General features: G+C 39.8%; 1 protein-coding gene across 2 annotated transcripts in view; it reads right to left on the bottom strand.

Annotated features, from left to right (window-relative positions):
- Window positions 1-14,678, bottom strand: part of GPD2 (glycerol-3-phosphate dehydrogenase 2) — a 98,531-nt gene that overhangs the window by 34,146 nt on the left and 49,707 nt on the right. For both annotated transcript variants that reach the window (XM_065880234.1, XM_065880235.1), the window contains exon 6: window positions 293-457. In XM_065880234.1, the coding sequence (XP_065736306.1) occupies window positions 293-457 (165 nt within the window). The remainder of the gene's footprint in view (window positions 1-292; window positions 458-14,678) is intronic.

The raw sequence follows: 14,678 nt of genomic DNA, 5'->3' as shown, positions 1-14,678 counted from the left end.
ATCACATGTTTTTGTAAAGAAAACAGAATGCATTCATAGCGGTGGGAATTTTGTGGGCATTTATTATGATCATGATCATCATTATTGTTTAACACAAAGAAGAAAAATTGCCAGGTCCTACAAGGGAAAATTTTCACGTGAAACCAGTCATTGCTGACAATAAGGAATATAATTAATAGGACTCTGAAATCTCGCTTCAATAAAAGAGAAGTGACAGAAAAATTATCGTTCAGTCTTTATATAGACAAGGCACGATGCTAAGAAATCCCTCCCTGCCTGAGCCTTCGCATACCTGTGAGCACATCCTTGCACCGCGCACCGCTCACGCGCTCTTTCCTTGTCTCGGGGTCTGTCTCCTTGAGCAAGCTCATGACCTCCATGTAATTGGCCGTGGCAGCCCCATACCTGGCAGCAGTGAGAGCAATGGCAAGGTTCATCCGTGCGTCGTTGTGTTGTCCTGCAGCAAGGGAAAGCATCAGAGGAGGGACAGGAGTCACCTCGAGCCACAGACTGGTGGTACAGAAGTGTGTCACAACAGATATGTCACATCTGTCCCTGTCTCCCAGAATATACATGATGGCTGGTCAGCTCTATAGGGCATTATTTGAAAATACATGGGTGTTCTCGGTCAGGCATTTACCTGCCATTTCTGCAAGTGCACTCTGTGTACCACAAAAGGACGAAAAATCTCCCTTTCCTACAGAGCTCACATCAATTATTTGAAAGTTAAGAAATAAGTAATTATTCTCTCAGTTTGGGAACATATGTATATGTCAGACTTTTCCTAATACAGACAACCTGTATGCAAGAAAGTGAAGCAATTCAAAACTTCAGAATATTTGACACCCCAACTGGTGCTGATGAACAATTTTTATGAATATGTGCTCTATCTAATATTCAAAATCAAGAGCTTAATCTTTCATAGAGAATCTCTCGGTATTCTATAGAAGGATTTTTCTTGGTTTGAATTTTGATCAGAGCCCCTTAAAATGTAACACTTTTTTTAATTGTACACAAAAGGTAAGAAATTAAGCAGGGCAAAATTTAATTACAGAACAATTCCTACCTGTATTGTTAAAGATTTATTGCTGAAAAATCCTAGTTAAAGAAAACTAAGGGGGAGGCGAAGGGGGGAAAGATGATTAATCACTATAAAATACTGGCATCACTAGAGACTTTTTCTATTTATTATTGCCAGTGGAGTTAACGCTGACCAGGAAGAATTACTCTACAGCACAGGGGCCAGGTTCTCTGTGCCCTGAATAATTAATTACCCAGGGCTAGATGTATTGAAGCAGCGTTCAAATTCCCACACATTGGGATCAGTTCTATCAAGATAATACTGATAAAGGGGTGAATTTATAATGGATATTGTTGTTGATTTATGTTGCCAGCATACCAAACATTTAGTATAAATGTTTTATGTAAAGTTTCTTCCTTGTGATTCAGTCTGCACAGGGCCAGAAGCACTACACAGGTAATCGGTTCCAGCTAAAAGGGCACAGTTACAAAGAGAGGATCAATGACAGGATTCTGCCACCCCACCCCGCAAACATCTTATTCTAGAACCGCTAAACTAACGCAATCAGCCAAGGACTTTTCCCTCAAAATTAAAGCCTCTATCAAGTGGAGAACGTACGTTAAAACTCAACATGCAAAATAAGGAGTTATTTTATCCAAAAATTAACAGAATGAAAGTAGAAGAAAACAACAGCAGCAGCAGCTGAACTATAAGTGGGAAGAAAGAAGGGTAGCATTTCTATCAATTTCAACTCAGCACAACCCTAAAGATGATAATGGTCAGTAGGTACATTTAAAGTTAAGTTTAAGAAACTCACTTTTAGTCACGTACGGCTCATTTAATATTGGAATATGCTTCACAAACAGTCCAAAGAGACAAAATAAAAACTCCATTATAGATCTTCTCTTTAAACTAAAGAGATTACACATCTAAACTGAAGGAAGTACTCATCCCACCCGATCTTCCTAGTGAATTTATGTACACAATAATGAAACACCCTACGGGTAGTACAAGAAATCCAAGTCATGTTCCTATGGTAGGGGAACTCTCACCCATCCAAGTGTGCCTTGATTTACACACAGGACGGTTCTCTGGAAACTTATGTGAAAATCAACTATTTTAAATCTTATATGATGTCACTGTTCAAAGGAACCAGGCAGAAAGCCCACTTATTAAGTGACAGATCCCTTTGTAAAGTGGTATTATCTATTCACATGATCATCTGGTAATGAAACTCTAACTTTTGAAAATACAAAATCTTTCTTTTAATACCTTTCTAAATTATAAAATCTCATTGGAGCAGTATTGGTCTAGTTCATCAAGCTCTACTGTTTCTGTACTAAGATATACCTCCCTCATTAGCTTCCAAATCCCAATACTTCTGAAGGTAAACAAGATAAACCTCAGTTAAAAGTGTGAGGTGGAAACAACTTCCTTTGGTCCTTATTTTGCATGCCCATCCTGATACCTAGCAGCATCTGCCTTGACTCGAATCAAAAATGGTACTTATTTGTGAAGGTCCTCACCTGCCAAAATTCTTCTACTGCCTTTATTCTACCATATGGGGTTGTTAAATTATTTACAACTCCCTGAACGTCCATGTCACTTCACACCTTCTTGCCTTTGTCCACACTAATTCTTTTGGCTGGAAAACCATTCTGGAAGCTCCGGACAAGCCCTATTCCTTTCTCATGAGCTGATTCAATATCTCCCATGAAGACTCTCCTTATCTGTGCTGCGTCCCTCCAAGGCCAAGTTGTTCATTCCAGCTTCTGCATCAACACTGGAACTTGTACATACTATTTTTATAGTCTTTATGATACTAGTCATCCCTGTACCCATCCACTTAAAAAAAATAATAAGCCTTGGTTATGAGTCAGGCACTGTAACAAATGCAAGGAACCCAGTGGTGAGAAAGATACAGGGAGATCTCGGTTCTCCTGGAAGTAGTATCCCACTGTAATTACTATATATATGATTTCCATGTCTCCTCAGCCTGGTCATGGGAAGGCAGGGTCTTACTTGTTCACCTTTTCCTTTCCTCATTAGTACCAAGCACAGAGCAGGTACCCAGTAAGTATTAAGTTTAGCCAAATCCCATTCGATGTGTTAAATAAACAGGTTTATTTATAGTCTTCTAGATTTATAGAAATCTTACATGATTATATAAAATTTTATAGTCCTTATAGTATTATCTCTAACTATAGAATGGAATGCTTTGTCTCAAGTTAAAAACAAATTTCAGACATCAGTAAGTTGGTGGCAATAAATTTGAAGGGAGCAGGGAAACCCCAGAAATGTGTAAAGTCTTAACTTAAACCCAAACTAGCCCTTATATGTAAGTTGAATAAGTGGGACAGAAATAGAAATGGATATGAATGATTCCCTCAAGACTTAACCCTCAAGTTGCCCTTTGCTCTGAAGGGAAATACAAACACAGTTATTATAAGCTCCTAAAAATTGAGGAGTTAAGTAATTTGACTTCCCTCTTGGCCCAGGAGCTCACACCTCTACCCAGAAGTCCCCTCTTTGCAGACATTCAGCTTAATTCATTTACCTGCTTGGATTCAGGGCAGACCTCCCCCTCCCCGACCCACATTAAATTCACCCTTTACCCTGAGACACCCAGATGCTCGCAGTGCATGTTTCCTGTGATAAGTGGTGTGTTTTCACTATTCTTAACTAAATCCCCCCCAACTCCCTTTCCTGACATTTTGAAAGGTATCTATATGCCTCCTGTAATTTTATTTCTGGAGTAAAAAGGTTTTGACAACACTGCATGTCATTGGAATGCCATACAATAATCTCAACTCCCCCACCCAATTGATCTGCTTATTAAGTTTGGATTTTCAAATGCCTTAGAGCCAGGCAACATGATACGATTCACTGATCAGTGAATAGCTTTACGTTGGCACTTACGCAAGGACCCAGACGGGGACTGTGAAAATCTGTTTCCTACTCTGTTCTCCTTTTGCACTTGAAATCTTACATATGTGCACGTACTGAACTTACAACTCAGACGAGAGGAAGCACATAGGAGGTGGAACTATAACTGTTTTCCCTTGTTTAGAAAAACAAAATATAAAATCTACCCACCAAAGAGATGAAGGTCAGTAGTGGCAGAGAAGGGTTTTGCCGTAGTCCGCAATGGCCTTGCACCCAGGATGGTGAGAGATATTTTAAGGGAAAAACATGTTAAGATGTAATTTTCTGTAAGATAGGCCTCAAATATAAATATTTTGGGGACAGAGCAATATAGTTCTCCTCAGAGGGTTTCAAAGTTTGGCAAAAGTTAATATGCAAAATAGCTGAAAAAAAGAGAAACAATCATTGAATGTATAAAAGGTATGAAGAATGAGTAAATATGAAAAAACCCTATATGTAACAAATTAGCTGGCATTTTCCTGGTCCTTCAGATCTAAAATTCCATGATGCTCTGAAATCCTACATACAATCTTCTTTTAATACAGCCTACTGTTAAATGGCCATTTACATAGATAGCCACAGACCAATCTATGGACCCAGAAACCATATAGAAAGTTTAATTGTTAGCAAATAGTTAGTTCTTAATTAAAATAACACCATCCATAACTTTATCATCAATAAAAAGCTGCCACTGTGGAAATGCTGAGAGTACTTCCTTCTACCTCCCTGACCTGGGTCTTATGCAATCATGTGGTTACTTCTAGCAGAGGGAAAAAGGATGCTAGTGTGAAAGAACACCTCCCTAAAGCTTTAATCCCATTTCTCCCAAAATTCACAGGGCATGCTTTATTGTCTCTGACTGACACTGAGTGACACAATGACCTCTCTGAAGATTCTTAACAGTCTGGCAAAGGTAATTCAAAGGCTAACACACCAAACCCAAACTGATTTAATAGAACCATTATATTTAAAATTTTCCTTTCTCATGGGAAGAGTGCAGGTAGAGGCAGAGCAAAACAGGGGTGTGTGTGTGTGTGTGTGTGTGTGTGTGTGTGTATGTGTCTTTGGGTAAGGGGATTACTAAATTCTGGTTTAAGTACATACGATGAGTAAGCTTGAAAAGGAAAAGTCAAATGAGAACATACTTTTCACGTAAATTATAACAGAATGCAATTTCCCCTAAAACTAACTTATTTATAAAAACGATTATTTGTGTGAGGAGTGGAAGGGATCAGGGAGACGCATGAAACAGTTTAGGGAGCATGTACCTTACAAGACACAGCTCTGGGCTTGGGATGATTGGGTCATAAGTTTTGAGTGAGTCACTAACCTGGTTGGGGGAATGTAAGTGAGGCACTGCATCCCTCTGGGTTTCAGTGTCCTATAAACAGAGAGGAGCTGGGTGGGAGCCTCTGAAATTATACAATGCCTGTAATGGCTACTCTTCAATAGCTACCTCTCTCTTTCAAGATTTTACTTGCAATCTCTTCCTCATTTCTGATTTCTCTTTGGCCCAGCATGTTTAAAAAAAAAAAGATTGGGATTAGTGAAGACCAAAAGATAGGTGCTTTGTAAAGGAAGTCAGAAAAATAAAATGAGAAATAATATTCTTCCATTAGACCTAGAATTATAATGAAATCTTGATTTGATTAGCTTTTATGAGCCACATACTCTACTGCAAAAATTGTCCCAGTTCTTCACCCCTCCCTGTATCCATGCCCATTGCCAAGAGTCTTCACAGTGTAGGTTCCCACTTTGCCTCTGGACCCAGCCATGTGAAATTGTTTTGGTCAAGGGAACGTTAGCAGATGTGATTTTAAAAGGAGGCTCTGCCAGTGCCATGAAAATGACACACCCAGGCTAGCCTGCTGGTACCAGGAGGGCGATGAGAGGCCTGTGGTGAATTGCCCCAGTCATCCCAGCCCAGGCAACCCTACATCAGCTGACAGACAGTGAGTCTCTGCTGAACCTCCACACATGAGTCCAAGTTCAGCGGAGACCAGAAGAATTGCTGAGCCAACCCCAGACAAGATCAGGAGAAGCACCTAGATGAACACGCCAATGCATGAGCAATAAACCCTAATTGTTTTCGTGCTGCTTAGGTTTTATGGTTGTTATGTGGACTTGTGGCAACAGATAACTTATACAGGCAATGTAGCCAATTTTCTAATAACATCAGTCCCAGCTTACAAACAGGTTCTATCTTCGAGACTGCATTCTAAGATGGCTATTCAGAACACAATTAATTTTCCTCTAGAAATGCTATAAATAGATGGTGGTAGGTGATTCAATTGTGGCACAAGAGCTATTTAGTGCATAGGGTACCTGATTAAGGAAATTAATAATAGCCTCGATGCCCACCACCCCCTGCATTCACCCTAAATCTCCAGGCTGACCAAAGAGCTCATCCTCGAATAAAACTCAGCTCTTTCACACCTCTTACTTTTCGCTCATGGTATCCCTACTCCATGGAACATCTTACCCTTCCTGGTAAACTATTGAAATGTTCATCTTTCTTTCATGAAACCTTCCCTGACTCCTCTCAGACACAACAGCCTTCTCTCCTCTGTGCTTCTATGGCACTATGTACATATCCTTATTACAGCACAAACTATTTTCTAAATAATTGCATTCAATACTCACTCATTTATTGAGCAAATACGTACTACATGCTTTTAAATGTGCCAGGGATTATTATGCTAGGAGCTGGATTTACAACAGACACCCAAACAGACATAGTTTCAGGCCTAGGGCACCTTGATTCTAATAACATGTTCCTAGAAGACAGAGGACATCTTATTCAATTTTGCTTTACCAGTGCCTAATATAGCATTTGCTACCTGGTAGACATTCAGATATTTGACGAATGCATGAATGAATGAATTATAGAACACAATCCCAGGTCAGAGATTGTTCAAATATGGGAAATGTGCTCAGGTCTTACAGATTCTAGGAACAACCCCTAACCCCTAACCCTACCTCCACTATAGCTGTGGTTTCCACTGAACCAAGGGACTATGGCCTCTCTACCTAGCTACCCAGCAGACAGTAGAAACAGGATGTCTTCTACCACAAACTTTGGTCAAAGTACAAGCAAAAGAAAAAGGCCAGTGATAAAGTTAAAGCAAGCAAGGGCTTGATGTACGACCAGAACAGCAAGTGGCATATCCCTTTGACAAATATTGATTGAGGACATATTATGAGCCAGGCATGATGATAGGCATTAGGGATCCCACTGAGTAGGGAAAATAAGCTAACCCTGGTCTCTGCTCTGTGGAACCACATTCTAATGGGGAAGACAGGTAAAGTCAAGTAAAACAAATTAAAGACAATTACAAACTGCAATAACGGCAACAGAAGGGAAAATAGGGGGCAGGGAGAGCAACAACCTGGGGAGTTAAGGAAGGCGGGGCAGTTAGAAAAAAGTGGTCAAGATAAGCAAGAAGTAGAGAAAATGCAAGGAAGATTAAGTCCTAATAGCAAGACCACCACCTATAAACTTTAATCACTGCCAATGTGCAGTTATATCCAAAGCTTATATGAAGCATAAACTATCAGAAATGTGACTATGGTATTAGCACAACTACATTTGATTAAACAGTGTCTGCAAAGTGATTTTTTGTCATTCATACTTTAAAGCAGTCGTCTATAGTTTATATATATCAATACTGATCAAGAATTAGGTTTAGAAATCTTCCTGGGCTGATGTACATTTTTGCAGGAAATGTCTTCTAGTATAGACTGGTGATACTCAAAAGCATAATATTCAAAGTTTATGAATTGGAGTAATTTGCTGTCACTTATCCATACTACAGTTCTCAGGAAGGGACACCTGTTAGCCCTGAGCATGTAATCATTTTTATTATTAAATACAAAGGTACAATTAAATACAGGCACAGAATGTGACCTGCATCATAATTCTGCCCAGCCCTTCTCTTCACAATATCCTTTTCATTATCGCAGGCCTTTTGTTCCTTCATCTTTCTTTTGTCTCTCCCTAAGTTTTCGAATAAGCTATTTACAACCTGAATAATTAGCAATCAGCGTGGATCTGTGGTCTCTGGCCCCGTGTAAAGGAAACACTGTGAAGTGCCTTAACATGACATATTTAAGCACATAAAAGTTTCTATACCCTCAGGGCTTTCCTTTCTTGAAAAAGTTTTAAATGAATCTAATGAAGAATAAGTTTTCTACTTTTCAGATACTTAGGAATCTAGCTACATTTTGAATGAAAATAAAACCACATTTAAACTTCAAACAACAGAATGCTTTGGGTATTCATTTTCTCTCATCTGTGCAAAAATGTCTGTACATCAGTTTACGGTAAAGACCCCCTCCCCTCCCATGCAGAACAATTAATTCTCTCTCTAGTACAAGTCAAAAATAGGTTTTTATACTTTTAAGGAAGAAAAAGGAAAAAGGAGCAATGTGACAAAAATTAAATGAAATGAAGTTGAAAAGTCAGGAAGCGTGACACACTATAGAGACTCTTTTACAGACCATACATTTATGTGGCCTAAAGCCACAGGTCATCCTCCTTAGTCGTTTGTGAGATGCACCAAAGTCACTGATAAGCACCTTTGAGGGTAAGGGTCTTTCTTTACTGAGAGCGGCAGTCTGGAATGCATGGCATCTTAACCCAAGATAACTGACCTGAGGATGCTTGAGATTTATTTCTTTAACAATTATATTTACTAAACACCTACTATGTGCCAGTCAGTGAGCTAAGTATCACCGTGGGGAGCAGACTGAAACGGATTGGCTCGGCTACCCCAGGACTCTGAGAACAAGAGCAAGTTTACAGTCCAACTTGGAAAGGTCGCAAGTTCCAAAGAGTCTCTCCATTTCTGAGCACATTTCCTTTCTCTTTCCTCTGCAGTTTTCCTAAAATATCACCAAGCCTAGTGCTCCAGACATACCTCTTTTTCTCTCTTATGTTACAGGAAGATCTGCAAGGCTTTGTTCATAGGAGTGTGGACTTAAGTTCAAGCCACATCTCAGCCAACCGTGAAACCTCACGCTAGTTGCTTCATCTAAGGTGCTAGTCACACATCTACACAGGGGAAATGACAATGGGATTGACAGAGGTTGAGGAGTGAGATAGGGAGTGTCTGTTCTGACATCATAGTTCTCAATAAACATTAACTATTATTATTAAAAGGTTAAAAAATGTACTGAAAAGTCAAGACCACTTTGTACCTTAATTAAAAGATATCACTACTGCCCCAAATACTTAAAAAATAAAAACAAAAAGAAAGCTCTGTATATTTTCTAGTTCTGAATGGTTTCTTGCTCATCAATCTGGCAAGCTTTTCCTGAAATGTGCTGACAACTAATCTCTAATCTCTGCACTTCCTGAACACTGCCTGCTCTTTTTTGTTTCTCTTTCTTTCGCTCTTTACGTCTTACCACTGATGCGCAAGGTATTCTTTTCTGTGTGCCATCAAGGATAGGAAGACAGGGGAGTGATTTTCAATCTGGAAGAAAAACAGCATTGACAGGATAACAGAGTGTTTGGAAATAACAGAATCACCAAGTCTTCATCCAGAGGACTTCATTTTCTTTTAAAAATGGGGAGCCTCCGGTGCTTTGTGACCACCTGGAGGGGTGGGATAGGGAGGGTGGGAGGGAGGGAGACGCAAGAGGGAAGAGATATGGGAACATATGTATATGTATAACTGATTCACTTTGTTATAAAGCAGAAACTAACACACCATTGTAAAGCAATTATACCCCAATAAAGATGTTTTTTAAAAAAAAATGGGGAGCCTCTGCCAGTTTCTACCAAGGAAATCAACACTTGCTATAAACTGAGAAAAGTCAAAAGATCCAAGTTCTAATGCCTCAGATAGCCACGAAATGGATGTGTTTCTGTAACAAATAACTGTCTGGGTTTTGTTTGTTTGTTTTTGCTTCCCAGCATCCCCCCTTCTCCCCATCACAGAAGCCTCGCAAGAGGTAGAGTCCACCTGTCCCCCGCACACGGACCTCTAACCCCACTCCGCCAATCAGATGCTCCCCACACAGACTTCCATCTAGAGCTAGTGACCCAGAGAACCGGACACGGAGAATTCAAAGGTGGAGGCCAAAGAACAGCAGCACCATCCCGTACTAGTGGTGTGGGGACAGAGGTGTCAACAGCGATGGCAGACGGAGACACGAGGAGCGGTGATCAGCATGAACGTCCTTGGTGCACCGGTTCTGGGATAGGATCGCCTGCGGCTTTGGATACTGCCATTATGTATATCTTCAGCAGCTTTCCCAGCATCGCTGCCTGTTGTTCAGGTCCCCTCAAAAAGGTTTTTTCTCCTTAAGTCAGTCCAATTTATTTTTCTTTTGCCTGTGACTAAAAACCTGCGCCAGTCCCAAGCCCTGTGCTTCAGTTTCCTCGCTGCTGGAGCCACAGAGTGGAACTTCGTGATCTCTCTGGTTCCTTCCAGCTCTACCAATTTTATAAGCTGCCATCCCAAAATGTCAAATAAGCCAACTGAGAGTCGAATTCTATAACGAAGGAAAAGAAAGCCTTCAATGGGAAACAGTCGACCTCTCATAAAAGGACTGGCAAAAGTGAGCGATTCCTTTCACTTACCTAGGACCATCTCCCAGGCCCCGTCTCCTCATTTGTGTGTGAGTACATGCACACAACTTTTTACAAACCCACTGGAATGGCTCCACCTGCCCCCGGGGTGATTCCGAGTGTGAGCTACATAATAAATAACATGGAACCGTGTCCTAAGAACCAGCTGGGGAATGCTAACTGGAAACAACCTTTTGAGAAGCTTTATCTGTTGCAAGTGAGTCCTGTATCTTATCAGATTTCTGTCTCTAATCACGGGAAGATTCTACCCTTATCAAGTTGTTATCAAATCAGTCTGACCAGAGCCCAATGTCCTGATTGAAAAGAATGTGTACTATCACATGAACAAGAAAAGCAGGCTCTCAGCCCAGGGAGAGCACTGCGCCTGGAGACTCAGAACACCTGAGTCCAGGACACAGCAAGTCACAGACTGACTTGATGCTGGACACGTCCCTTTACCCATCAGAGCCTGTTCCTTCACCTGCAAAGCAGAGTTAACACCAACTTCTTTGCCACTGAAATCATCAGGTTAGAGCGTACAGGGAAGCATTTGTAAACTGGGAAGCACTGTGAGAATGAAGCTATTATTGTCAACAAAGATTTCCTTCTACTAAGTGTACCTTCCCTCTCTCCTTTTGTCTGAGATAGTCTCTTACGTGCTATCCAAATCATAAGTGTTCCTCAGTTTTCAGAATAATACCTCTGAGCAACCCAGATTCAATGTTTATTTAGAAACTTAATTTGGGGCTTGAACTCCAAAACAGGAAGAAAAGTAAGAATTTAATTCTCTTTGTAACTACAAAAACAAACCTTTCAGATTCAATTTACAAATATATCTTTAACAGATATTGTTTCAAACTATAGTAAAAAATATCCAATTGCTTTTCCTTGAACTTGCTACGTACTAAATAAGCAAAATCCTGATCTTAATTCGGTCATTTAAATAGGTTTGCCCTGCTGGAAATTTTTATTTTAAACAGCAATCATGAGTCATGGATGACTCATGTGAGCCACATGGATGTTTTGTTTCTCCCAGGAATTAATAAATTAAGGGCAGGGACTTAGTTCTACCCACCGCAACCATCACCACCACTGATTTACCTCCAGGAAGGACAACAGTGCCAGGCACGTAGGAAGGTGCTAAAACATGTGTTGTCTGAAGTAATCAATTTATAATTCAATAGTCTGTGCATTCAGCTAATGCCCATCCATTTAGCAGAGCCTTATCACCCTGAGAGAAGTGAAAAAATAGATATTGTGAATCCTTACAGCCAAGATCACACGATGAGGCAGAAGACCGAGGTGCAAATATTGTGAGAACCAGTTTAATAGGGCTCTTCCTTTAATGTCACTACCTACCTGCGAACAGCTAGTAGAATATCTGACATCTCCAAGATAAAAAAGAACACGAACAGAAAGTTTATACACAATGTAGTTATCAATGAAATTATGTCAATATTGCAACCACACACATCAAATACTATGCCAGATGCTCTAGCCATATTTTTAAAGCCAACAGATTTGTTCTTCTGGAAAGATGAACACGACCAAGAAAAAAAAGACTAGACATAGTAAGAAAAAAAGATCTTCTACTTTGAGAAAGTAGCCTGAGTTGTAACTTAGTGATGACTCAGTATGACTGTTGATACTGTTCCAAAGACCAGAAAATAGATAACTGCATTCTATTATCTAATTTGAAAATGTTCATTTCTAAGTAAAAGAAAACAACCCATTTCCTGACACACGCATAAAAAAGTTTTGTTTCATTGCTCTAACCTTCAATGATACTTCAACTTCTGGCTGGCCAATCTGCAACTCATAAAATTTGAATATGGACAGTGTATTAGATGACATTGAAAATTCTCTTTAATTTAGTTGGGTATAATAATGGCATGGTAGCTTTAAATTATTAAAAAATAAAGAATAATCCTTATCAGTTAAATGTGCTTTCAAATGTTCTAGGTGTGGGGATGGCACACTTTTTCTGTAAAGGCCATTCGATCTCTATTGACCTACTCAACTCTGCTGTTGGCAATACCTAAATGAATTAGCATGGCTGTGTTCCAATAAAACTCTATTTTACGGACACTGAAATTTAAATTTTATGTAATTTCGTGCCACAAAATTTAACCATTTAAAAATATAAAAACCATTCTCGCATACAAAATAAGAGGCAGGTAGGGATTTGACCTCTGCTCTAGGAGAAAAAGAAAGAGAGAGGGGAGGGAAAGAGAGGGAGGGAGGGAATAGATAAAATAAGAGTACCCGTGAGTTGATAATTGTTACAGCTGGAGATGGTACACATCAGTTCAAAATCCTACTTTCCTTCATGTATGTTTGCAAGCTTTGATAATAAAAACTTAAAATTTTATAAATCAATGAAGGGAATACTTTCCCAATGTTTATCAAATCATCACATTATATACTTTTAAATATCTTACAATTTTATTTTTCAATTATACCTAAATAAAGCTGGGAGCAGAGAATTAAAGCTTTAAAATGAGAAAGAGGAAGGAAAGAAGCAGAGAGGAAAGATAGAGGGAAGGAAAGGAAGATTATTTTTGCTGCCACCATCACCATTATGCTTATGGGGCTCCCAATGACAAATGTATAGTTAATCTGGTTCATGTGAAGTTTCCTTTACCCTGCCACGTGTTGTCAAACTTTCCACACCAATAAAACATGGTTGTTTAGAACTCCCTCTCTGGGGGAAAATAAACTGACAGTAGAGCTAATCAATGCCCCTGTAATAGAGAAAGACACTTCCAATATTCTACACAGTTTGATTGAAATCTGCACTCAATAAATATTTAAGAGTTTAAACAAGAAAAGATTCAATACATAGGCTATGGACTCATTTCTGATAAACTCTTACATAAATTAAAATTAAATAGTACCATTAAAACAAATTTTTCACCAAAAAGGTTTCAATGAATGTCAAAAAATGTTCCTTTTGTCTCTGAAATTCTGGAGCATGGTAACATGTAGCAAGACTCAAACATAAAACACTAACTACAAACAAACGAACAAAAACTAACCACATCCTCACATTGCTAATATTTCTTATAATATAAAAAAATAAAGTTAGATGCTACACAATGCCCCACCAAATTGAAAATACATTTATTAGTTTTACTTTCAACTCTTAAATACAAGGCTGGGACATACCATAAGTATTAGTAATGTTTTCACTTTTTAAAGTTTTAAAATGAAAAGTAAAAACAATACCATGCTCCAGCGAGCAGAGTTTCTTTCCCATATTCCCAGCAATTCTCAAAGTCTTCCTGGAAATGCTAGTCAGTGGTTAGTGTCAAAGAGAGATCATACTAGTTTCTATCTGAGATGGTCAAGGTACACTCACCCAGCTGTAATTACTGACAACCTTCAAGTTGCAGGCTGAGCCCTAAGCAGTCCCTGAGTTAATCCTGATGGCACGTGACAATATATGAGGAGCCCCAGCCCTCCAGAATTAGAATCTGCCCACAAACTGTTACCTCCCTAGACAAGGGAATCCCTGGTGTTTACCAGGCTGCAGTCTCTCCTGCCACATACACCAAGCATTAGAGTCCCTGCCCAATATTGGACTTGCACTCTATGTTCCTACTTGGACTAGAACTCTGCTCTCATCTCAGCTTGCTTGACTAGAGCTCTGACATTCTGCCTAGCTCTTCCTTCAAGTACTGGCCCCTCTCTCTCTCCATTTCAAGGAGGTGCCTAGTATCCTCCATAGATTCCCCCTTCTCCCAAGGAATCCCCAAAATGCTGCCATGCACTTGACTCCACGGAGCATCACTTCACTGAGAAAACTGCTTCCCTGCTCAGACCCACCATCAGTCTCCCGCACACTGACAGGACTGGGATGAGTCCTGGGGTTGCCAAGTCAGCTGAGACAGGTGGTTAGGAAGACTGCTCTTGGACTTCCTAGCCACTACCCTTGGAAGACTGCTCATAGCCAGGCTACACCTTGAGCCTGCCTGTTCCTGGTTCACTTCTCTGCTTCTACCAACCTGCCTTGGGAGAGCCCTGCCCTCAAAAGTTATTGAAGGGTGTCCATAGGGTAAAAAACAGTTTAGCAGATCTAGCCACGGTTTAGTGCTGCCACATATAGCTATCTGTAAGAGTAGGTTCTGTGAACGTCTTACTGCCTATAGAAAA

Source organism: Phocoena phocoena, chromosome 7, assembly GCF_963924675.1.
Source record: "Phocoena phocoena chromosome 7, mPhoPho1.1, whole genome shotgun sequence".
NCBI classification, from domain to species: Eukaryota; Metazoa; Chordata; class Mammalia; order Artiodactyla; family Phocoenidae; genus Phocoena; species Phocoena phocoena.
The sequence above is the reverse complement of the archived record's forward strand: the minus strand, read 5'-3'. Positions and strand labels throughout refer to the sequence as shown.